Genomic DNA, 25,749 nt, shown 5'->3' with positions numbered 1-25,749 from the left:
GTGAAATTACTGAAATTGCAGGAGTTAATACACCACCATTGACTAATGCAATCACTTATATTGTGAGATCTACAAAAAATAAGCTGCTCAAATAACCTTTTGGAGCGGGGGGAGGGAAAGTAAATCCCTCCCCTCTGGACGACCACCGTCAGGCCTTGTTTAGGACCCGGAATTCCACTGGGAGCTAACGGTTTCGCTACTTCGGCCGCCGCGGCTCGGCAAGCAGGCCTAGCTACGCGCACGGGCTCCCCCAGTCGGGGGCGCCGACCAGCCGCGTACACTGAGAGAATTTTTTAGTCACAAATGCTCGATTTCAGTCACTCCCTCGGCACGGACGCGCGGCGGGCTGGCCTGCGCCGCGCACGCACACACTAAGGCCCAGCGGCGAGGTGGTTACGGCGCTCGTTATAGGTTGAAAGAGGGGCGACCCGGCCTCCATCCCGAGCTCTGATTGGCTGGGGATGGAGCAGAGCCGACTCACTCTGTCACCGAGGCTCGGCGGAGGGATTGACTCAGCGGGAGGAGTGAGGCTCGTCATTGCGGACGGGCATTTTCGAGCTGTGATTGGTGCGCGGCTGTGGCAGCCTGTGATTGGCACGGCGGGAGGCGGGCACGCGCCGATTCTGCGCCTGGCGATTGGTGGAATCCAGGGAGACGGGAGCACCGGCGCGCAGCTATTGGAGGGACTGGCGTCCCCCCCTCCCTGAGGGCGGGCTTGGGCACGGGGCACCGCGATCCTGTCAGTGTGGGAGCGGCGCTGAGGGGAGCGGCGCGCTGCGCTCGTTCTGCCTGGCGCGGGCTGTCTTTTCCCTTCCTCCCTCCCCGTTTCTGCCCTCCCTCGCCTTTGTCGCTCCCTTCCTGGCGGCGGGGGGGGGTCTCCCAGTCTTGGTGGGGGCGGCGAAGCGTGATGGGGATGGCCGCACTCTTCTCTCCGCTCCGCCCCGCGCTGCGCTGCCTCCCTGGCCCCGCCGCCTTCCCCAGCTGCTGACAGCGTCGGCGGCCCCGCACCGCCCGCGTCCTGCGGATACCCCCGCGCGTCCCCAGGTGAGGGGGTGGTCTGCGTTGGAGCAGCTCGGCCCGGCGCTGGGGGCCGGGGGGCGGTGACCGGGCCGGCTGGCAGCCGGGGCGGGGGTGGGGTGGATGCCGTAATGCGGTGGGGGAAGGCGGGGGCTGCCGGTTTGCGCAGCTGCTCGGCGAGGGGGGAGGGGGGCGCCGCGGGTGGGATGGGGCCTGGGAGGTGGCGGGGGCAGCAAGCAGTGCTGGCTGGCCGGGGTGGCCCGGAGCTGTCAGGGCAGCGGTACAAGGGCGTGGGGCCTGACTCGGCCTTTCCTCCTCATTTGCCCGATGTATATACTTGTCCCCTGGGACGCTCCCTTCCCCTTTCCCCCAGGCGTTGCGAGCTATGGCGGTGCGGCCGTTTCCCGTCCTTTTCCTCGTCCGAATCCCGTCCGCTGCGTGGGTCGCGAATTTCGCCGCGTTTCGCCGTCCTTTCTCTCTTTTCTAGCTCAGATGAGGTGGAGGCGGTAATTGCTTGTCCAGGAGAGAGGCACAGTGCCTCAGCCAGCTGCAAGACGCAAGAATTCGAAAGGATTGTGGTTTTCAGGGTGTTTTCTGTGGACCTGTGGGTAGTGGCTCTGTCCCTGGATTCAGTACAGAACAATTACTGAGGCAGCCATGTTGAGATGATGATCTGACAATCCTCTGTGAGCGGAGTCAGGAGGCAGGCGTCAGGAGACGGGATGACAGGCCTGGTAGTTTTGGGGTCATTGGCAGAATATGGGTATTAAATTGAGGTTGGAGAACTAGAATTCACCAGAAGCAGATGGTGGGTTCGTATCTGTTCTCTGAAGCTTAAAATCTGTTCCCACTAAATTTTAAAGTATATTTCTCTTCACTTCCAGTTCCTTCTTAGCTCAGTTCTTTTTGTCATGGCACAATCCAGTACATTGGCATGTTGGTAACTAGCCATATGCTTATACGATCAGGTTTTCAGTGCCGCGCCAAGTTCTGCACCACTGTTTTATCTGGCATCTTCACTGAGTACAAAGATAGCAATTGGAAGTGTATGAGTTCAGCTGATATATCAGACTGTCATCACTACCAGATCCGTAGTCGAGGACCTAAAATTGGATTTGCTGGGGTCCTCTCGTTCATAAATCCCTGCTGCTCCTAACAGCTGTTTTGCTAACTTTCCATATACTAATCTCTACCCCTTGTTCATTTTCTTTCTTTAGAGTTGTTGTACCGATTAAGTTACAAGCAATTTTTTTTGTGTAAAAGTTAGCATATCTTCTGGTAGGCATACCTATGCAAACACAATGCAAGGCTGGCTACATTAAATAAAAGTGATGCTTCTTCATTTGTGATGTGTGGTGGTGGTTTTTTCTTTTCTTCTTTTTTTTTATTTCACTGTAGAGATATGGATTCTGGATGTTATTTTTGTAACTGCTTTGGACTTGTTGCAATTTCTCTGAATATATAAATAATAATTTGCATCGTAATCCCTACTCTGCTTGTAACTTTATTTCAAAAAACAGCAGTATGCTCTGTGTTTTGACCTTGCTTAAAAACTGGTTTGTCAGAACTTTCAAATACATCCAAGGATCCAAGTAAGAGCTTGTTTCCTTAAATGTTTGTGTGAAAGTCCAAATCCAGTTACAAGTGCTTTAAGATTGTGAAGGGTGGTTGACCAACATCATTGGATTTGTCAGCTTGAATAACAGAAAACAGACAAGATACTTAGATTGTTTAATGACATGCTTTAATATTGAGCCTTACTGTGTGACTCGCAGGGTGGATGGTGGATATCTTTTAATAACAGTTTAAAATAAGTGTGAAATTAATATGTAGGATTTGCTTTTGTGCTGATGGAGCTCACTAAACAACTCAAATATTATCCACCACCTGTTTTAGAGCCAGTGGTATACCATGTCAAAGACCCAAGCATGCAGTTCCCTTCTTTACTTGGTTCCTGATTGGAATCATACGGACTAAACGTTGAAAGATACATAGCTAGTAGATTCTTTCCAGGACGTTAGCAGAATGATTCATTCTAGCATGGATGGCAGCCTTCTAAGTAAGTATATAATGAAAATATAAAATACAGGGTGGTTTTTTTTTCTTTTTAAAGATTGTTTGACCAAATCTGTACCACAGACTGTATTGCACATTTTGTTTTGCTCTGTTGCAAGTTACATCTCCTCTTACCACTCTATAGACAGTGTTTTGTAGTAGTAACTGATACTACTGGAAATGTGAACCCTGAAAAATTACTTGCAGTTTATTATCTGTGAAGCTATGCAACTTGGTCTCACTTTATTTTATTGTTCTGTATGATGAGGGCAATACTACCTTTCTAAAATGTTCCAACCAGTTAAAATTACTGATGAGTGGGGGGCGGGAAAATCCTTCAAGACCCCAAAAACTTATGGATTGGAAAGATATATTTGCTTTGGTTAATTTTCTTATTAATGAAAATTAAATCTTGCATAGTGAGACTATATTCAAAACATCTAAAATCCGTGTGCAACTACAATTAGGCATTTTGCTTACTTCAGCTATGAAAAATAGCATAGTTGAGAATGAATGAGATTTAAAATTGCTCCACATCCGATTTTCTTTGAGCGCAAAAGTTAAGAGTTTGGAAAAGTTTGTAATCGCAAAAATCTAGCAGTTAAATTTTTATGCTGTAGTTGGTGATTTTGTGATCTGTTTTGTAAGAGTATTTTCATAGCTATGTCTTAAAGAAGGCTATCTTATAGCTAGTACACATGGAGACTGGCGATGTGCTTTTCATGTTTTAATCTTGTGAATATGATGTTCAGAGGTACTCAGGAATTACTTATTTTTTTTTAAGTAGATGATTCTTTCACTCCATCTTCTGTTTGCCAGTGTCCTAGATATACTAGTTACCTGCAGAAATTAATGTAGTGTTCTGAGAGGTATTTCTGTGAAAACATCAGAAAAAAAATTTTTCTTTGTGGGACTCTTCAGTAAGAAGGGAAAATGAGCTCTCTGTTTCATAAATAATATTATAAGAACACATTGGTTGTATTTTTGTTTTCTTAAAAAAATATTAAAAAATCCCTGTCATTAATGGCCTAACCTGTATTCATTGGTCCTTGTGGAAAGTTGACAAAACTATGATTTGCACATTAATATGTCTAGATGAGGAAAAGAAAGATGAGAACCACTAAGCCACTGTCAGTTAGAGCTTCTGTGATGTGCTACACCCTATGAAATTCCACTGACTTAACTTTTTTTGCAATCTGACAAGTTATAAACTGTGTTACTATGAACTTGATAATAACAGATTTTTGCACTCAGAAACAGAATGTTTAGTGGCCATATACAGTAACATTCCTGTTTTCTAGTAGCAGTATTCAGGGTCAGTTAAGTAGTATGTCTGGGATGTATCAGGATTAGTCTGGTCACTTAGCTTTCATGGGAGGGCACAGGTACTTATGCAAGGGTCATGCTAAGAAGGGAGAGCAGAAATTCCGCACAGCAGATACTAAAGAAGAAGGTTTATAATGAAGCTGCGTGTTTGATACACTTTGTTATATAAAAGCAGGCACTTCTTGGCAAGAGTGAGTAAAGCAGTCCTCTAAAACAACCCAGAATCTCCATTAAACTTTGAAGAGCATGCAAATTTATTCCCATTACTTCTTTGCTCTATTATGTGTTTAAGTTTTTAGTGAAATTTCTTAAAATCCTATAGTAATCTGAAGTTGACTATGTGGCTGTCTCATGAATCATTATTCTAGCAGTTTTCTGTACCACTGACATTGAAATTCGGTTGGCTTGTTCATAAAGGCATTACTATTCTTCTGGTCTGATGGGATGCTTTGCGTACCCTCTAAAATAAGGAACACTTTAAATTACTTCTACCTGGAGTAGTTGAGTGTCTGCCTTTTACCATGGGATGGCATTAATGAAGTAATGCAGTTTTATTAAGAACTTCTTGTACTGTGTGAAGTTGTGTCATAACCTGAATTAAGCATGTATAAGTAATTTTACCAGCTGTAGAACTTAATTTAGAGCTGAAATGCTGCTACTTGAGATCTGCTAGTAGTTTTGTATTTTTGTGGCACTGTGATTACAACCATGGAAAGAGCATTTCATTAGATATGTGGTGTGTAGCTAACCAGAAAAGATGATGTTAAGATTTCTGGCCCATGCATAGTGACTTGTGCATGGTAGAGTTCGGCCCACATTACCTCAGATTCAAGATAGAAATGACTGCATTGAGTCAGACCAGAGATTCATCTAGTCTTCAGCAGTGGCCGTAGCAGGTGTTTAAAATACAAGGATAAATCAACCATGTCATCTTGTTCTCAGTATAGTCTTCCAGGTTCTGAGGGTCTGTGCCGTGGAGGTTTTCCTGGCTAAGGGTGGTAGCTTTTTACTAGACCTGGATGGCTTTTTTCTTTGAATCTCACTGCTTTTTGAGCATCTTTAGCTTCAGTACTGACTCCTGTGACAGTAGTTAAACTGCTTACTTGTAGACCAAGTGAAAAACTTTGTTCTAATGGAAAAAGTTCCTTGAGGACAATGCAATTGAACCAATCTTTATTAACCCTATGTTTCAATACTGTCTCAGATCTGTCTTGAAGTTTGGATTGTGGGTATTTGGAATAGTTTCCTGCTAACTCAAGTGCTTCATCGTTTGGATGCTTCATCGTTTGGATGCAGTAGGATTTGAACAAGTATTTTGATAATGAAGATGAATTTACTAGTGAACATTTTCTGAAGATAGGTAGTAATATTTACCCTGAAGGCAATAATCTTTAATTCCTCTTCTTCCTTAGAGTGCTGTGTCCTTTAATCACTAGATATAGAGTAGGAAATGAGTTTTTATTTCCTTTGTGAAGAGGAATTTCCCAGGAATGCAAAGGGTTCTTTAAAATTGTTGGATACACCTTTTTCTCTGGAATGGTGTGTGTATTGAAAGTCAGTGTGATATGGCCCATCACGCTTGTGTTAATGTTATTGCTAATGTGTTGTGACAGCAAGGGTTGACAGCTAGAGAACCTAGATATGTAGTATACGGTTAGCTACCTCATGCTGAAATCTAAGTAGCTGTATCTTTACTGCTAAAATTAACTTTTGTTAGGTTAAGCCTAACACATGTTGCAACCAGGTCTTCATTTTGGTATTGGTATCCCTACCTTCTGGGAGGAAAACCAAGTAATGAAAACAAATATGTTTGTACACTTCAAAAAAGCTGCTTCAGGTGACAGAAGTGACTAAGGAGACAGTGTACTGGTGCTGTTAAGTGTATTTCCAGTTCTGTCTTTGAAGTGACAGCCTTCAGGGAGGTGGGTGGGGTGGGGGTGATTGCAGAGCAGAAATTGAAGTAATCAAACAACTTTGAACCTCCCTAATTGTATCAACGTCTTTAACGCAATAGCTGTAAATAACTAAATTATATTTTTCTCTTCAGAAAACACCAACAAGAAGGATTAACCTGAAACACTCTTGATCCCTTCGCTTTCAATTTCTTGACTGTAATACAAGCAACCAGAATGTCGGGGGCTTCAGTGAAGGTGGCTGTTCGGGTCCGGCCCTTCAATTCTCGAGAAACCAGCAAAGAATCCAAATGTATCATCCAGATGCAAGGCAACTCAACCAGTAAGTTTTTTTTAATCTCCTAAGGGAGTCTTTCTCTCGCCTCTCCCTTCCTGCTTAACACTCTTCTTTTTGTCAGAGTAAACTGAACACGTGCCCATTATATTATATAGAATTACTCTTTTAGGGAATCCTCTCTTCTGAGACTGTTGTTGCATACTGGGTGTTCTCTGAATTTGAATAAAAATTTTGACTGAATGATGAGTATTTTGATTTTGATGCAGTTTATGGTGTTTGCTTCTGATGACTTGAGAATTCTACAGAAAGATTGTAATACCAAGGTGAAAATTTTCTTTTAACTTTATTAAGTGTGTGCGAATATCGTGTAGACTGATAGATACAGTGAGACATTGCAGACCACCACATGCGAATTGTTGTGGTGTAACTCCTGCTTGGGCCTGGTGCTTTAGTTCTTGGTGTGCTTATTCTGCACTCTGTGCCTTTGTTGAGGAGCATAATTTGAGTGAGAAAGTTGAGGAGAAAAGGATGTTTTATGCTTTATAGATCAGATGTCTAAACAATGTCACAATAGCAAACTACATAAAATCATCTCATTTTCTAACCCATTAGAACTGTTAGGGTTCTTAACTGTTGTGGGTGTAGTTTGGAGGAGAAGACTCTTTTATGAGAAAATGAGTATGGGCACACCGTTTATTGATTTTTATTTTATTTTTTTAGTTTTATTTTTTACCTGCTTCTTAAGGTAAAGACAGTATTGATGCCATTTGCTGCAGCATCATTGCTCATGTGTTGACTAATAGCTCTACCTATAAACTGCTGCTGTTACAGTAGTTTTTCACTGTTAGGTAATCAAGTAGAGTCATCTTGTCTATATAGCTATAGGAAATAAGGTTCCAAGAACACAGAGTTACTTTGCTGTCAATTACTTGAGTATTTACTTATGCTTGTTAATACAAAGGAAGTTTCATACAAGCTCCTCCATATTAATTTTTTTTTTTTTAGTCAAGCTTGTACTTCAGCCTGCTTCTGCAAAGGAATTTAAGTCCTGATTGTGGTCACTTAAATTATATACAGTATTTATGGTTTCATTGGAAGAGAGGCATCATATAGAAGAGAGCTTGCTTTTCAGTGCAGTAAATTCTTATCTTCAGACCTTATGTGGAATATTGCCCAAAGAAACTTGTTTTAGTTTGATCTCAAAACTTCCACTTAATTTGGTGCGGAGGGATGTTTAGAAATCATCTCATGTAGAAACAGGTGCTTGTATCCCACCATTGCCTGCCAACTTTCAGACCAAACCAGTGCAGAATGAAAGAACTATAGACTTCATTAGATGGCATTTGTTACAGAAATGCCACCAAGCTGTGAACTACAACAGCACTACTGGTGCCACTGTAATAGGTTTTCTTGCTGCTGTCATGACATGACAGCAGTAATTTTAGATGCTTAAGATTTTTGAACTCCAGGAGCCTGTGGAAGCTGCTTGTTTGTGGTACAGTGACAAAGGTGACCAGTGAATCTCTGGCAAGCTGTCTGAGTTTGAAATGTGGTTCCTTTTCTTGACCAGTGTCAAAAGACATTGGTTCTGTTACTGAATGCTAGGGCTGCACTACAAAGGTGTGTTTTTAAGGAACTGCATCAGCTTTCAAAAGGAGAAAAATGTTACCAGACTTACCTAGTTGGAAGTTTCTTCACAGCTTTGGCTATATTTTGTGCTCTGGAAATGTTCTAATCTGTAGCCTTCTATTTGAGTCCTGTGGCTCTGATACAAGAAGGGTGATATGACAGATGGTCAGGTTTAAGTCATCAGGGGCCATTACAGACTGGGAAAGGAATCATCAGTTACATGTTTTTACAATCTGTGGGCTATTTTCCCCCTGTATTTTCCTCTTAGAGGAGAAATACAGAAGGAAGCAGCAGACAGGGGTAATTTTACTTGTTGAGTGGAAGAAGATCATCTAATAAAATATATGAATAAGGAATTGTTTGGTGGGGAAAAAACCTGAGCGGAAGTCTTTTCTCCAAAGAATCTTCCTAATGAAGTTGATGCACATAACTTCAAGTTGAAGTTGTTCTGGTGTGCTTTTAGGCTACGTGTTAGGTTTGGGGGCTGAGTGCTGTTGCTGTTTCTGTCAGGATTCTTTTTCATGATCCCTCAGTCTTTGCAGCTCACAGTTAGCATTATTTAACTCATTATTAATGTCTGAGGTTGTTGACTAAAAGCCGACTACACAAAGTGACAATGTATTTGACTCTTGTGCCTGTTGCAGCAATTTCAAAATAAAGGGAGTTCAGTAGTAATTCTAGCCTATGGAGGTTCTGCTTCATACTTTCAAAAGTGTTGGTGAAATGATCAAGGCTTACATACCTTGCTTCTGAGAAGGTTATTTTTTCATTTGAACACTAGTCAAGTTGAAAGGAGGCAAATCCAAGAGGCTAGTGATATCTTGAGTAGTGACTATTTTAAGCCTTCAAGACAGTTAACAGTTCCCTTGTCTTGGAATTTAGCCTAATGGACTATTGTGATGGACAGGATTGATGAGACAGTGTGAAGTCTGGTAGCTAAGAAGGGCTTTTGACTGTTACTTAAACTTTACTTCTTTAAGCATTGATTGGCCAAGCTGTTCTACAAATCTTTTGTGGGTCCCGAGTTTATAGATTTGTCCAAGTCTGTTCTGTAAATGAATTGGCTGATACAGGCAGAGACTACATCCTAGTTAAACTGGGGCTAGGTGCTTCGCATTATTTTAAGGAAAATACTATAGAGATACAGTTAATGAAGTCTATCACAGGTGTGCTCCATTTATGTTTTTTTTAATTGAATGTATGAAAAAAGGAGTGTGTTTTGACATCCATAATAGGGTATATTCTTGAAATCAGAATGTCACAGAAATCAGCAATCAGGGTTGCTGCCGGACACGCTGCTTTTGTTTGTCTGCTTTTGTGTGAATTTGGCTGTTTACAGCTTTTGAGATTGCCTGTCATTCATGGTGGGCTTGCCAGCAAATCAGTGCATCCTCCTGGGTTAGAAAGCTTATTCTCAGTTTTGTTATTGAGTTTAACTTTGCCTTAGAAGCAAAACAAGTGTAATTTTGTTGTGGGCTTGAGGTCTTCTACAGAATTAACTTGTTATCCTATCTGGCTTTTATGTCATTTCCTTGTAGAAGATCGAGACCTTTAATCAAGATCCATAGTAGATTTCCATCTTTCTCATTTCTCAGTGTTTAAAAAATGACAGTGTAGCTGAATACAGTTTTATATAAGTCTTTAATCTCAGGAAAATGGGAGTTCTTACAAAGGTTTTTAGCTCTCAATGTTAATGGCACTTATTTTGAGTAATTAGGACTTCTGTTTTTGTGTCAGAAGGATGCAAAATATGGGAATATTGAAATTGGTACTTGAAACATACTGTTTGTGTATCTTTTTTCTTTTTTTTTTTGCTACTATACTAAGATGACAAGACAAAAATTTTTTTTCCACTTTATGGTTGCAAAGGTATTGATCTGCAGTAATACACTAGCTTGCACTATAAGAATTGTCAGTCTTTATGTTTTTAAAATACATTGCAAAAATGAAATTCTGCAGTCCAGCTGAAGTCACGTGTGCTGACTGCATTAAGGGGCTGGTATTTTGGCAGAAAGCCTGTGCTGCTCAGATCATATCTAATTGCAGATGGTATCCATTTGAATGATGCTGCCAAAAGCTCTTCAGTGGAAACTGGAGAAGCGGGGGTAGGAGAATAGATGATAACAGAGGAATTCTTAAAGACAGGAGAAGTTAGAAGCTGCAAAATCTTACTACTTCAGTTAATTTGGAAATGCAAAATGCTTTCCAAAGAAAAGGTAATGTCACCATCAAATCACTAATCAAAAACCTACTGTAACTGAGTAGGATTATAAAGATGACCATTATTTTTTTTTATTATTGTCACTTAGATATGATATTACAGAACATAAGATTGTTTCCAAAAGCATCTGCTAGCTAAGTGGGTTCAACTGACCTAAATGCTTTGTTTTCTTTTGGAGTTATCTTCTTATGAGCATATCTATATTGTCTGTTATACAGAGGTCGCTAGTAGATATGAACATAAGCCCGTAAGTCTCAGGCGCACGTACCTATTCAGGCCTAAGCACGGTATAGTTGTGCTTGTAGCATTGCCTGTAGTGTAGTCAGCAGTGCCAGGGTTCCTGGTGAGAGAAGGGAAACATCAGTGGGCTCTGAGGGCTTTTCATATTGGTAATTAATTCCCTAGGGTGATCCCTCTGTCTGCAGTCCTCACTATGTTAGCTTGATGCTGCCTGTTTCATATTTGGCATATTCAGTGGACCTTTAAGTTGTTTTTTGCAGTGGTGGTTTATTGATAAAACCTCACCTATTGTTGAAACATGTAAAGTTCAGAAAGAATACTTTTGTCTTTGAGATAACTGTGTTTAATTTTTCCAGTCTTTATATAAATGTGAAAATTCATCTGCTTTAATATTTTCTTTAAATTACTGGGTAGGTGGTTTATCATGCTCTGGGTCAAACTCACAAGCAGCTTTTTGAAATGAATAATTCAAGAACAGATAGATCATGGTCAGCAGTATATCTTGGTCAAATATGTTTTGTCTTTAACTCCTGCTTTTTCACTTTTTTGTTTGGAATGACTTACAACAATATCTTACCCACAATGTATTAATTACTTATTGCCTGTCCACTTAATTAGTTACTGTTTTTGTGATGAGTAGGAAAAAGATTCTGCTGTGTAATAACATGAGATGAAGGTGAACTATAGACTTAAGAGCATTTTGTGTGTCAGTAGACTTTGTATCATTCTTGTATCAGATTTCAAAATGTAAGAAATAAAAACAATGCTGGCAGCTGCTGTCTTGGATTATTGAAACAAAAAGCTAAGCTATTCTATGCCTAAAGACTTCCCTAGTGTTGTGGTTTTTCTGGTGGTTTTTTTTTTTTCCTTGTTTGGGCGGTTTGTTTTGTGTGGAAGTGATTTGATAATTCTGTATGTAAATAAATAATGCATAAATAAAACCATATGAAAATAAAGCAGAAGTTCAAGCTAGTAGCTACAAGACAGCATTTAGATATTCACTAGCTTACTCTTAAAGAGCTAAGTAAATGTGTAGAAAACTGAATTAATGAAGGAGAGAAATAAAGTATCCTACTTGGAATATGTCCTCTGCAATTGATGTTACATTAATTGTGCACTAGGTGAGTATAGATAGGTTTCAGCATCTTGTGGGTGCCAGTGACAGAGTAAAACGAAAATTCGGAAATTCTTGTTCACCTGAGATTGTTGTATGTTCTGGTTTTTGCCATGAACCATATTAATGTAGAAATGTGCCTGCACAGTCTAGGTTATCTTGAAAGATATGAGTGCAACTGGATCCTCAGGTTAGGACTGAAAATTACCTATTTGGATTTTAACTCAGTGATAGTCTCTGTGGCTTGGTAATGTTGGAGGATTGTTTTGTGGACTGTTTAAGGTATTGGATGTTTAATGAAAACAGGCACAGTGGAGCGGTCCCATCTGCCAGTAACAATAGTCACAGCTGCTGCTGTAGACACATGGCAGTTAGGTTCTCAGGCAGGCATCCTTGGCATCGGCAAAACTTCAGAAGGTGTTCTGGAGTTAATTTGTTGAGGAAAAAAGTATTTTTCTTCTAATGGTTGGTTGGTTTTTTTCTCTCTAAGGTTTATAAAGCTCTGGTCTAAACCTCAGTATTTAAATTAAAAAAAAAAGTTCATAGAGTATCATCCAATTTGAATTCCTTTTCTGTTTGTGTTTTTTTTTGGTTGGTGGTTTTGGTTTTTTTCCTTCTAAGATGTGTCCTGCTTTATGTGATTGTTCTGGAACAAAATAAAAATGGGTGGGAAAGCAGGCCTTAACTTAAAAGGCTATTGATTTATGGTGTGTTTGTCTATTGATATTTGAAATATAATACTAAAATTGCTGATATTTGAAAAATAATACAAAAGTCAAAAGTATTGAGAGGTTCATAGAGCAAGGTAACTTCATCAGTAATTCAGGCAGTACTTTATTGGTATACATTGATGGGTATATTGTTAATTTTTGCCTTTTTTGTTGTTATGTGGCTCTAAAACTTTAGTAACCTCTTTCAAAGAAGCTCAAACCTAAAGGGGGGGAAAAAAGTATGGTTTCCTGAACTTTTTCTTTCTGACCTAATTTTTAACTGCTTCAGTAATGAAAAGACACACCGAATAGAAGAGAAACCTTATTGTGTGTGTGTATGCCTTCAGGAGAAGAAGCTTGGTTTTGTTTTTTTCTGTAGTAGTATTCTGTAAGCATAGTTTGGATAGTTTCACAAAGGAACTTGTATCATAGAAACAATTTGGTCTAAATTGCTGATAAGTCCTTACAAGAAACTTTTTAATTTAGACTAGTACTGTGTACATGTAGACTGTAAAGTAATGGGAATTTATATAGCTTTACCTATTTTTATATGTTAAAGGCAAGTTAAAGAGTACATTGTAGTTGTCTCATCAGGAGCATAAAAAAAGGTTAAGTTATTATGTAAGACATTTTCAATGGAAGTATAGAATAGGTGGATTCATTTTTGTAGGTAATCTCAAACTCTCCATCTGTCTTCTGAAAATGCAGAGTTTTAGATACATAAAAGTCTTACTCCATTTCTAATGATTTGTGCCTGACAAAAAGCATTGGTTCTAGAAGGATGTCTTGTGTAGTGTTTTTTCTGCAAACAGCTTGTTCTTATTTTTTTTTTTTAAGTGTTTCCAGTTTTTTATGCTTGTATCTTGCATGATGAGGTTGTCTTGGGGAAATAAACAGCACTGGAGGAAAGTCACTTAACCCCTGCCCTGATTCTCTGGTCTGTAAATCCTCATAACTGGGGTTAAAACTAAATGAATGCTTGTCCAATATGTTAATAGTACATTGCATTGGTGGTAGACGTGTTATCAAAACAGGCTCTTTTATGGGAGGATAAATCGTGTGTTGTGTGGAGGGTGGGTGAATTGGAAACTGGTTTGAAAGAGAAGTGAAAGAAGTCACAATAGTAGAGGTCGCCCAACTTCATCTCCTGACTGTGCTGTTACCAATTACATTATTTGTTGCAAGTCCTGTAACAGGTGACAGAAGGCTTAAATGCAAGTTTGTCTCTAAGAGAAAATGGAGACAATTGCTGTTCTCTTTAAATAGGTGCTCCAGTAGTGGAATTTCATGGGGAGTTTGTTTTGCTTCTCCAGTGTTTTTCTAATAGTACTGGGTCATTCTAGGAGTGGGAGTCATAAGGTGGGTAACAGGTAACGCTGGATACAGGCAACAAGCAAAGACTCTATACATGAACATCAGAGCTCAATGTTGTGCAGGGTTAGGGATTTCTGTTGCTTGTCCATAAGTCTGTCTTAATCGCTGGCTCTGAATGCCCTACACTATTGACTGTTGATATGTTTTGTTACAAGCCTTGAATACTTTTTTGGAGAAGAAAAAACCTGAGTTTTTCTAGGTGCTTGGTTTTCCTCCTAAAGCCTTTCTCATGGTTGTATCAAAATAACTTGAGAAGTGTTAATTCTGCACGCTTAAAAAAAAAAAAGGGGAAAAAAAATCTATTTGGAAGATTACTTCAGGGCAGTGGGAGAACATGAATATTTAATGATTTTTATCATTTATTAATTTTTGTTTAATGGACAAGTAGTGGGCCTGGAGCAAGACCATGGGATGGCTAGAATGTTCTGGGTAATGTTAAAAGCAGGTGGACTAAGTTTAAAAAAACTGTTATGAAGTTAGTATAGAACTGCAGTTGAGAGATAATATTACTAATGAACCCAGAGAAGTTTTCTGTCAGTGGTGAGTAAACAGAAATGCTGCCCCTTCAGAATTAGTGCCTGCTCATGTAGAGCTAGGGCTTTAGAGCTGATTCTTTTTAAGAAATGTTTAAATAATGTGCCACCTTTCAGTATGCAAGTGGAAGTAAAGAAAATGCAAATTGTCAATGGGAACTACTGTAAGAATTGGGTATTTTCACTACATGAATCCTTTAACATACTGAGGCTGGCAGAACTGACTCCCCAGGATTCCAGTGCTACATGATGTTCTCTTAATGTAGTGTTGGCATGTGTCTGAAGGTCAAAATGGCCTTTGGAGAAGGCTGTTGGCTCTTGGAGATGTAGTCACATAAAAGCAGGGGGTGGAGGGAGATACTGTTTTATTTGCCTTGAAACAGAAAATGTGAGGAAAGAATTCATCTCAACTCAGAGTGCTTAGCCGTACATACTTAGCCTTGCATAGACCTGATAAGCATATTTTGCAATAGACCATTTTCAGGGAACCAGTTGACAATGGAAGTTTTGGAATGGTTTTAGTTCAGGTTTTTGATAGGTAGAACAGTATGGTTCGACTAGCTCTCACTTGGTGCAAAGCCTGCTGGCATGCTGTTCTCCAAGAACACCAGCTGAAGAGATGGTATTTATAGCACTTGGATCTGTAAGAGCAGCTGAGGATGAGAGTGGTTTTCTAGCAGCTTCTGTGAGCAAGCATTTACCTTGCTCTGGTGCTGTTGAGCCTAACTCCCTCCCCCATCCAACCTTTCTCCCAGTACAGGGTTGAAATTCCACAGTAGGGAGAGAATCCGGTTGAATTCCAAAGGAGCTGTTCTTAGCTTCTACTTGGTTTCCTTCCCTTTTAATGATTTGAAAAATGCAAACAATGCTTTGAAAAGCAAGCACTGCTTTACAAGCTGGAAGTGTCCATTTCCCTTAATTTATCTCTTATAATAACAACTCTGAAAGTCTCTCTTATAAAAACAGTATAGCCATATATCTGATTGCAACGTATGCCTAGGAAAGAAGCCTGTATTAAACGTGTCTTTGGGGTGTTATTCACATTCCAACAAATAAAGAATGCCTGCTCCACCCTGCTCTTGGTAAGGAACATATTCTCATTGTTGTCGTTCCAGTCTACAGATGGTGCAGATTTATTTTCCATACCCATGCTTTTTAAGAGACTGTATATTTAATGTTAATTTGGTCTTGTGGAGTCAGTTCTGAAAGCCCCAGATCTTTTATATTGGTTAAACTGATTATTCAGACATCATAAAATGAAACTACTGCTTACATTGATTCAAATAATTTGAAGAAGGCACAGAAATAAATTACTTGGTATTTGTTTCCCTGAATGTTAGCCCTTTCTAAGTTCTGTCTAGACTCGCATGTTTTTTGAAATCTTCTTTCTGTTCCTTTACCAATGATTAATGAGAAGAAAAGTGAAGACAGCACAGTGCCTTTTTTTACTAGCTATTACCTCTTAGTAAGTTGGCGTTTGGTAGGAACGTGTACTCTGTGTAGGTTACTGCTACCACTGGGAGAATTATTGAGGCTGATGTGAAGCCTCTTGTGAGATGAAACCTAATTTTATTTCATACATAGAAATTAAAGAGGCTTTGTGTCTTCAGCATTGACAGATGTGGTAGCAGTATGGATGGGAATGGAAGATGTAAACAACAGAAAGCAGGCTGTATTGAACAAATGATGGAAGCTTAGTTTCTCTAGTTCCATACCTGACTTACAGCATTATTGGGTTTCATTTCTGATTGGCATTCAATAGGGTTTTTGGGGTTGTTTTGTTTTGGTGTTTTGTTTTTTTTTAATATTAATCTATTAGTCTGTCACCTCCCTCCAGCGCAGACTGTGTATCAGCTAATCCCAGGATTTAGCCCAAGTTAATTCTGTCTGCTGGTGTTTGTCTGAAGGGCAAACTGCAGTTAGTCAGTTCCTCACTGGAGCACCCTACAGTGACTAATATGTGGCATGTCTAGTGGCAAAATGCCCTGTAACACGACTCTCATCGCTAACAGAGAGAGGTGGAGCTATTGAATCTAGTGACTTGACTTTAAATGCAATGAGGGATAAAAGAGTAAATTCCAATTCTTACTTGCTGTGTGCTTTGTGCTCTTGTCTCTATATTCCAAGAGCTTATTAGGAAGAATTGCTTGCATCTCCAGATACTGAACTGCAGATAATTTCTAACCTGCAAAATCTGTAACGTGCTGAGGAGCAGTGCTGACTGGGATGGAAACAGATGAGTTTTGGACTGCGAATTCAGTGTTGTAATCTGACATGACATTTAAGTGGTTAAGAAGTAGTTTTGGACATTCTTTTTGTCTGCAAAAATATTGATGTGGCTGAATAGATGGGAATGGAATGAGGGGGCTGTTCTTGTATAAGTTTGCTTGCTCCCCCCCCCCCCCCCCCCCAGCTCTTTCTCTGTAGGTTTCACACTCTCTGTTGACTTGGTTAGTTTTAATTGGGAGTGGAAGTGTAAGTCCAGAAATGAAGGCTTGAAGTGGGAATGTGTTTATGTATATGTTTAGGAAGGGGTGAGAAGACAGAGCACTGCTTCCAGAAGTGTCCTAGAAGACTATAACTTTGCATCACCTCTCTGTTGTGTTCCGTACTCAGGTTATAATTGTAAAATAAATAACATATTTGAGGTCTGCTTTTTGAATTTGAGCTTCAACAAATCAAGATTGGATTGTAAGGCAAAAAAGTTTAAATATGCAAAATAATACAGATCACAAAATACATGGGTGCTGTTTCAATAGTGAAGTGTTATTTTAAAAGTTTGGTAACAGTTTTTGCGAAAAGTAAAAACTAGCAATGAATTTGATCTCATAGATTTGAAAGGTTGAAAGTGTATGTTATTTTTGTGCTAGCTGATAAAGCAGATGGTGAATGGTATGAAAAATGTTAATTAAGGAACAAGTAGGATGGACTGTGGAAGTACCTTATGCCAAGAAATGAAGTTGCTTGTTTAAGTAAATGCATGTTAAAATCTAAATGTTATGTGTAGATTATTTTCTTACTGTTGATACAGCACATCTAAAATTATAGTTCCTTCATTAATTTTGCTCCTGTTTTCTCCTTATCTTTTATTAGGTTGTACTGCTCCTTCTATATACTTGTCCTGTACACTAATTAGTTAAAGTACGTGGGTCTTCATAATGATAGGAAATTTTAGATTGTTTGGTGTGAAGACATTTGTTTTGAAACTGTTGGTCAGTGATATGTAAAACTCATATGTTTGTAGTTACAGGTATCAGAAAACCACCACTGAACTTAAACAACTAAGCAACTAAAAAGAATTGTTTAAAGAACTTGAGCTTCAGGGAATATATGGATGACTGCTGCTTTAGAGACACCTCAGATGGCATACAGCAGCTCTGTATGACTTGCTGTAGAACCGTAAGGAGAAATAAGCTTTTAAAATGCAAGCTGTGTCTCTAGGCTGGGATGGCAGTGGGTGTTAAATACACAGCTTCAAATAAAATGGTAATGCTGCATAGCTGTTCACACATTCTATTTAGTCTGTTTGCTTACAAAGATAGAAAATGGATATACATATTATGCCTTAAGGTGAAGCATATTATTAAAATTTTCTGGTAATTGGTAATTTATGTAAAGAAAAGGAATAATATCGGCATTTATCTCCCTCACCCAAATTAACAATTTGTAGAGTGTATTTTTAAAGCATTCATGTTCTCATGCCTTTTAATCAGCCTTCTGTTCAAAAGGTAAATGGTGGACATTAACCCAAATTGTGGTTGCTCCTTTGATCCCAGAAGAGTGTTTTAGACGCTGCAGTCAGAAAATAGTATCTTCAACTTTTTCATCCTTTCCACGTTTGAGTTAATGCATGTAACCCTTTTCAGTAGCAACGGTATAGGAGATGGTGACTTTGTAAAATATCCCGTCTGTTGCAGAATACTTAACTTGTGGAAAGCTGAAAGATTCCACATGACCTAAGAAGTTGGCTCTTGGTGAAGCAAGGGGCCTGAAAAAGGGATTGAGTTTCTCAGAAACTGGCTGCTTAGACTAGCTCCAACATTCAAAGTTGCTACGGTGCCATGCTGATGGTAACTAATTGTAGCTGCAGCACAAAGCTTTAGTGTCAGTTTGCAAACAGAAGAGTTAATTGCCACACTGGACCTTTGAAACAGCAGATAAACAAATTTATTCTGTAAGATAAAAAGGCCATTAATGTGTTCCTGCTGTGATTGTCTGCCTCATTGCTGTTCTCGTTTCCTGAGGCTCTGTAATTAAAACATTAGCTTGCTACCATACCATGAGTCTGCTATGGTGAGAGGAGATAGATGACGACCTATTTCATGATTCACTAGTACAATTCATCTTAGCCTTGCATGATTTAAAAAACAAACAAAACAACTGAAAAGCAATATTGGAGACACTGGAAATAGTCCTTTCTTTAAAATTCTACTTGTTTCCTTTTCCAGGTGAAAACACAGCTTGCTGAATAACATGGTACATAAAATCAGTGTTGCCTACTCCACTCTAATTTCTTCATGATCATTCCTTTTTTTCCAATTTTGTGTATGAATTTAGGATAAAGCTTACCTGTACTGTAAGAAGCCTTTCAATTTCTTCAGAAATATCCTTTAGTTTCCTTTTAAAAGCAGCTAGATTTCATGGATTTGCTGGTCCTTCCAAAGATGATGCTTGGTGCAGTAGACCTTCAAGTTAGGTCAGTTACTTCCACTTGAATTCCTGGTTTCTTAGCTGCCTCACTGTCATCTTTCAGGTGTCTTTTCTCACATTATTGTATATCTGATCGCTTGGTTCAAACTCAGACCCAGTGAGACATGACTGATGCTGATAGCTACTTACTTGGTGCTCAGTGTTCCAAATGAAGAGGGTTTCAGTCCAGTTGAAATCTGTTGAGGTTGTAATCTTACATTTTCTTAATTCAGCCAGCTCTGCTGGATTTATTTGTAGACAGACTGAGAATTCTGTTAAACCAGTGATTCTGAAACGGGAGGATGTAAGACTCTGTGTAAGGAACAAGAATGGGCATAAACAGACTTCAGGCTTGGATTAGAAGCTGAGTGAGAAGCCGGTGACTGGATCACGCTAGTGAGGGATAGCATGCAGATTTTCTGGCAGCCAGGAGAGGTTTCCTCTTACCCGTTCCTGCTGCAGTGGAAGGTTTTGGCCAGGCAGCTGCATTCCCAACCTCTGACAGAGCTGCCTTCTTGCACGTTAATAATATCTTTCCTGATATGATTCTGAAGATATGCTTTACAAAAACCATGCATCCTAGAAAGTAGTTTTCAGAATAGTGACCTGGACATGGAACTTTGTGTGAAGGCGCGAAGGAAAGCCTGTCTGAGAAAATAATAATATGTCTTTTTTAAAAAAGAAAAGTGGGGCAGAGTGGAACCACTTGCGCAAATCGTGGTGCCTGAACATCACAAGTGTGGTGGATCAAATTTAAGCTTGAAGCAAGTAGGATGAAACTATAATGGCAAGCTTGTAATGCCTTTCGAAACACCAAGCCTATTGCATAGCTAGAGATCTTGTCTTTCATGGGTGTTCAATGTACCTTTATGCCTAGTGAGCTTAGTGGAAAAATTGGCTATTCTTTCGGTTAAATGTTTGGCTTCTTTGCTTTCTTTTTGGAAGTGGTAGACTTCCTAGAGATTTTTAGGGTGTTTTAAAAAACATTTAATGGGAAGCATGTATTTTCACATCAAACCTAGTTTTGTATAATACTGAAATTTATGCTACTTGTTCTGTTTTCTGTTTCTGACACAGCAGAATCTTAGAAGGCAATTAAATTGTTTCCTTGGAGAGACCAAGTGCAGCTTTGCCTTGGCCAAGAGAAATGTCCGTTTTGCTTATAGACAACAATATAAAAATGGAAGAGAATAAGTTATGGATACTTGCTACTTCACTGTTGATTCTGAGACAAATCAATTGTGCCACGAGGTAGATAAGCGAGATTGAAGTGCTCTTTCTGATGGCATTTGCACCTTCAAATAAAACGGCATCAATGTGACATTTGGGTAACCAATGCCGTGACTCCCCTCACGTGACTATTATCAAAAATTTGGCTTACAAAGGTTTGCTGTTGAGATTAAGCAGCAGAATCTATATTGTCAGGAGAGATGCCGACAATACATTTTTTTTTCAGGTATCTACTTCGAATTGTGTTATACAGTACCTAGGAATGGGTTCTGTTTATTGCTGCTTTTTTTCTGCTTTCAGTGGTTAGATGGCTTTCCCTTGACATTATAACCCAAAACAACTGAAGAAAATAATGTTCACCCCCAAAGGTTGTTACTTTGAACTGATGTGGAGCTTGGTTTTTATTTGTACTGCTTTTTTGGGTAGGAGCTTCAGGTACAAGGCTTTACTTCTTCCTTACCTTTCAGAGCTTGATGTTAAGTAATTGAATAAGAAACGAGGATTTGTTGAATTGTAGCAGTCTGTAATACACTGGAAGGAGAGAGCTCATTCAGATTTGGGGCAGGGGGGTTGTTCTCTGGGGTTTGTTACGCACTTTAGAACTGGTTTAATAGCATGCTGTAGATGTACTGCTGTTTGGTTAAAACCAGCAAAGGAAACTAAAGCCATATATGATTGCTTAGCTTACCAGTTTGTTATGTGTTGATACCCATGTTGCTCTCCAAAGCCACAAGCACTTTTGCCATTTGATACTGTACTGGTGCAAGGCATATTATTCATTGGCTTTGCATGTCTCTCAGCTTTTATAAGCAAGAATGTCAGCTCAAGGTGCATCCAAATGAGATGGAGTTGGCCACAAGAAATAGTGTAGCAACTGTTGCTATTTGCAATCCAGACAGTGATCTTTCCTCCACATTGTGATTTTGGACAACAGCCCTGCTCAGGGACACAGCATCTGGTAGAAGAGTGATTTAATTTTAGTAGGGATTCTCTAACGACATTTTCAGAGACTTCGGTGCAACATGATGTTAAGTTCGTGTTTGAAATAATAAGAGATGTGGGTGTTAGAAGTCTTATTTATTGCAGAAAGGAAAGGAAAAGCCTCCATCTCCCAAAGCATAGTCTAACTGGCACAAATATGTGAGAAATAAGCATCCTTTGTTTAGAATGACTGATACCAGGATGTAAATCATCCCCAGGAAAACTGTCACCACCTTTGTATAGCTTTTTTTTCTATGGATTTTGTTTGCACGTACCATAATCTGTGTATCGCTCCCAGAGGCAAGTTGCTGGTTTAGATGGAAATAGGTGTGTGTAAATCCAAGGTGGTTTATCTAATTCTGATATACTCAAGAGTATGCCTTTTTACGGTCTGTCCTTACACAGATGGTGTTGAAAACAGCTGCTGGAAAGAATAGATTTAAGTATTTCCAGTGCTGTAGTACTGAAAAGAAGAAAGCAGTAGAGATTCATTTCTGCAGCAAGAGCAGAACCCTCACTGGAATACAGAAACAACAGACATTCCATATGCCGTTAAAATGACAGCTGAATCTGTTCTGTACTACCTGTCTGTCGGTCCCGTCCTCCCCAGCCCCCAGCAAAGGTTATAGGAAGCTGTTTTGTTGCTGGGGGGGGGGACGACGACCACAAACAAACAAACAACCCCAACCAACCCCAAAACCAAAACCCAAAACAAATGACCAAACCAAAACCAACAACCTGAAAGGTATTTGGAAGAGCTTTTGTTAATTGTGGGGAATGCACATCTGTGGGTCAGATATTGAAAGAATTAGAGGATGTGAGAAAAGGAAAAGAGCATAAAATTTACAGATGAAGAGAAAAAAGGGTTTTTTAAAAAGCACGTTTATTCTGGTATTTGTAAAGTGTTCAGTGACTAACTCACTGAAGGTTCTTAGATTCTTAGGTATGAATGCCTTGGAAAGAAAATGAAGTCAAGGATTGCAAGAGCTGAAAAGGCAGTTGGAGATCAGCTTTTTGATCTTAAGTCAGGGATTTAAAGGCTATCACATAGGAACTACACACAAGCATTTTTTCATTCTGGCTTTTTTTTTTGTGTGTGCGTGTGTGAATTTCGTCATAGGGGCATTGTATATTATACAGAAGTTCCAGAGAGAGAAAGTACACAAGTTGGTCGGGGGTCACTACGGGATTCAGTGGCTGTATGCTTTAAGAACATTTACCAGTTATTTGGTTGGTTCAGTTAATGTCAGCCCTAATAAAAATTTGTCTGTAGGCTTTGTGCATATAAAAGAGCATTGAAATAAACTGCGCAGACAATCTCTGAAATGTCTATAGATCCAGCTTTTTTTTTATCTTCTTCCATGCCCTGAAAATACTAAGCTTCTTAAAGCAAATCCTTCTGCAATGAGCTCTTGTTCTGTGTAACATGTATGTCAAAACAGACTTGAGTTGTGCGGCTGTGAAATCTCCAGGGATTCTTGAACTCCTTGTGCTTCAGATTGTCTTCCTTGCTAATACCCCTCAACTGATAAAAGCCTGTACCATTCTAAAAGGCAGGGGACCAGGTTGACCTGCTTCTGGTTTTCTGTCCAACAGAAGAATTTTGTTTAGCAGCAGCATTCCTTCTAGGATTTTTCCCCCCCTTGATTTATTTGAAATAAGGCCTACAGAAACATTGTGTTAGGAAGCTGTGCATCTATTCCTTCAATCTTATTACTCCTGTGCAATGTGGCAACTCTGTGAATACTCAGATTCACATGTTAAGTTGAGGGTCAGCAAGCTCATTAATAATGCTCCTAAATGTTGAGTTAGCTGAGTTTGAATGTTATTTCTTGTAGGTATTATCAACCCAAAGAATCCTAAGGAAGCACCAAAGTCCTTCAGCTTTGACTACTCTTACTGGTCCCACACATCGGTAAGTTCTTTTACAAAAAAACTGTTTTTTTTCTTGTTGACTGGCTTGACACTAACTGCGTTCTCTTCTGTTCATGTGATCCTTGTGAGATGTTTCTGCACTGTGTCTCTCACCCTCTTTCAGGTTAAAAGCTTGTCATTGTATGTAGTCTTTTCCTGTTTGGGGGAGAGCAGAAAGAAAAGATCCTGGAGTTCAATAACAAGTTGTAAATATTTGAAAGACTACTGAAAAGTATTCTCCAACAGTGTTCTGTTCTAAATATTTTAAGGATGGCTGTGAACCACAGTTAATTCAGTTTTGTTCTTAGACAAGTGAAAGTTGTTAGAGTTCTTATAGATCAAGGAGAAATGTGGTGTGGATTCCCTTGGCAGATTTGGAAAAGACAGAGTAGTGATACGTGTTTCTGATAGCTGGAAAAGCAATAAACTCTCATCTAGCATCTCTGCCCCACCCTCTTGCGAATTGGTGCTAAGGACTTGCTGACTTCCAGTAATTGTTTTGCAGCAGAACTGTGGTGTTCTGCCATCTACCCCTCCCCTGCCTTATTTTCTCAAAAGATATAGAAAGAAAGGATAATGTGTTTCTCTAAGATTAATTTTAGTTACTGGGATGGTGCAAATAAGAATTAATATTTCTGAGCAAATCTGTAGCCAATGAGGTTGTTTTCATGATGGAAAAACTTGGATTGTTATAGCTCATTTACCGAATCTTCCAGAGCACCTGTGCAAGTAGATTACAGGATCAGTCAGAGGAACATTATGAACGTAATTCCTGAAAACTAGCAGGAAAGAAAGTGGTCTGATAAAACCTTGATCCCGACATTAGAATGTTAGCACAGCTATATCTGTCCTGATTTCAAGAGCAAGTAATGTTAAAATCTGACGCTTCAGGAAGAGAGAGAGAATGATAGATCAAGAATAATGTAGTCACATACAATGTAGTGACATACTCCTTACAAAATTAAGTTTCAGTAGCATGTTATCTATGCAATCTCTACTACATTGTGCAACTTAAAACATCTGCATAGATAATCGTTAGTATTATAACTTTTTCAAGTGTATTTACTAAGGACTTGCCTAAATGATCAAGAGAGGACATCAGAAAAAAGAGCATATACCCTGAATCCAGCTTTCTCTCAGCATTTTTGTATTCTGTACCATTCCTGGAGCTGCATCTTGGATTGCCTCTCATGACTGGATGTTGGAGTCTGATCGGTACGGTGCCCGAGTACCTGAAATGCACTACCTAAAAAATGGAGAATTATTCATGAAGTTTTGTTTTGTACAAGTTGTGTATTTGCCTTGAGATCTGACAAGTGTATTCTTTTTGACATCAATAACTTGTGGTTATTTTTTTCCACTGCATGTGCAGCAGTGCCTCTTCTCAAAATGTAACAAACTTTTCAGTTGAGTGTTTGGAGGTGGTCACTTGCTTTATCCATATACAGATTTCTGTCATAGGGTGCATCTGTAGTAGAGTGTTGTTTATTTTATCACTGGGCTAAATTGCTTTAAAGTAGCTTTTTTTTTAATGTTATATTGCTAACCTTGTATTTAGCCATAGAAAAATGTTCTGATAGATTCCTTGACCAGTTCAGGTACTTGCTAATTCGAAATATGTATTGACAGACATAAAGATTTTGTAGTCACTGGAGGTTGTAAATCGAAACCTGGATTATTAGACAGTAGAATCAGCTGCAAGAAAAAATTGGTCATGTTAATGATTTGTTTACTCTTTTAATCTTAAAAAAAGGAAACAAAATAAATGTGAGCAACTTTGGTTTTCTTCCCCCTGCTACCCTTCAGACCCCTTGTCAAGACCAGCCACTGTGGGATTTCTGTAGCTTCCAGTCCTTTATTTGTTTGTATTGACTTTCTGAACTCTACTTTAGATTTTCTCCCCTTGACTCCCTCCTCCCAAACACCCTGAATGACATTTGTTGGTGATCTTGAATGATAGGATAAGACTATATTTGTGCCGCTTTCATGTCTTTTCAGCCTGAAGATCCCTGCTTTGCATCTCAGAGCCGTGTGTACAATGATATTGGGAAGGAGATGTTACTGCATGCCTTTGAGGGCTACAATGTATGCATTTTTGCCTATGGACAAACTGGAGCTGGGAAATCCTACACAATGATGGGCAAGCAGGAGGAGAGCCAAGCAGGCATAATCCCCCAGGTAGAGCAGAGCCCGTTTGGGTTTTTTATAGCATGTTCAGGCACGTGCTTGTGGATATGCTTTTTTTATATTGCAATAATGGTTAACAAGAGAACCACAGCTTACTTCTGAAGTGAAAGGATACTGGGGGAAAAAAAGCATTTTTAGTAATTTTCCTGCTGTGACTTTTTTTAAATTGTACTGTACAATCTGTATATTTTTTTTGTACGTCCAGTTTCTCCACTTCCCCAGCAAACTAGTAAATCAAGACGTCTTAGTCACTGGGTTTCTTGTCCCCTTCTCTGACTTTAGCTAGGATAGCACTTAAGCACTTTTTGAATTCCTACTGAATACAAGGTGGTATTACTG

General features: G+C 39.4%; 1 protein-coding gene across 20 annotated transcripts in view; it reads left to right on the top strand.

Annotated features, from left to right (window-relative positions):
- Positions 1 to 717: 717 nt before the first annotated feature.
- KIF1B (kinesin family member 1B) overlaps positions 718 to 25,749 on the top strand; it is a 96,855-nt gene continuing 71,823 nt past the window's right edge. For all 20 annotated transcript variants that reach the window (XM_056330692.1, XM_056330690.1, XM_056330682.1 and 17 more), the window contains exons 1-4: positions 718 to 1,044; positions 6,446 to 6,633; positions 23,148 to 23,224; positions 25,222 to 25,401. In XM_056330692.1, coding sequence (XP_056186667.1) covers positions 6,528 to 6,633; positions 23,148 to 23,224; positions 25,222 to 25,401 — 363 coding nt within the window. In that variant the 5' untranslated portion in view covers positions 718 to 1,044; positions 6,446 to 6,527. The remainder of the gene's footprint in view (positions 1,045 to 6,445; positions 6,634 to 23,147; positions 23,225 to 25,221; positions 25,402 to 25,749) is intronic.

The sequence above is a fragment of the Falco biarmicus genome, chromosome 3 (genome assembly GCF_023638135.1).
Source record: "Falco biarmicus isolate bFalBia1 chromosome 3, bFalBia1.pri, whole genome shotgun sequence".
In the NCBI taxonomy this organism is placed as follows: domain Eukaryota; kingdom Metazoa; phylum Chordata; class Aves; order Falconiformes; family Falconidae; genus Falco; species Falco biarmicus.
The sequence above is the reverse complement of the archived record's forward strand: the minus strand, read 5'-3'. Positions and strand labels throughout refer to the sequence as shown.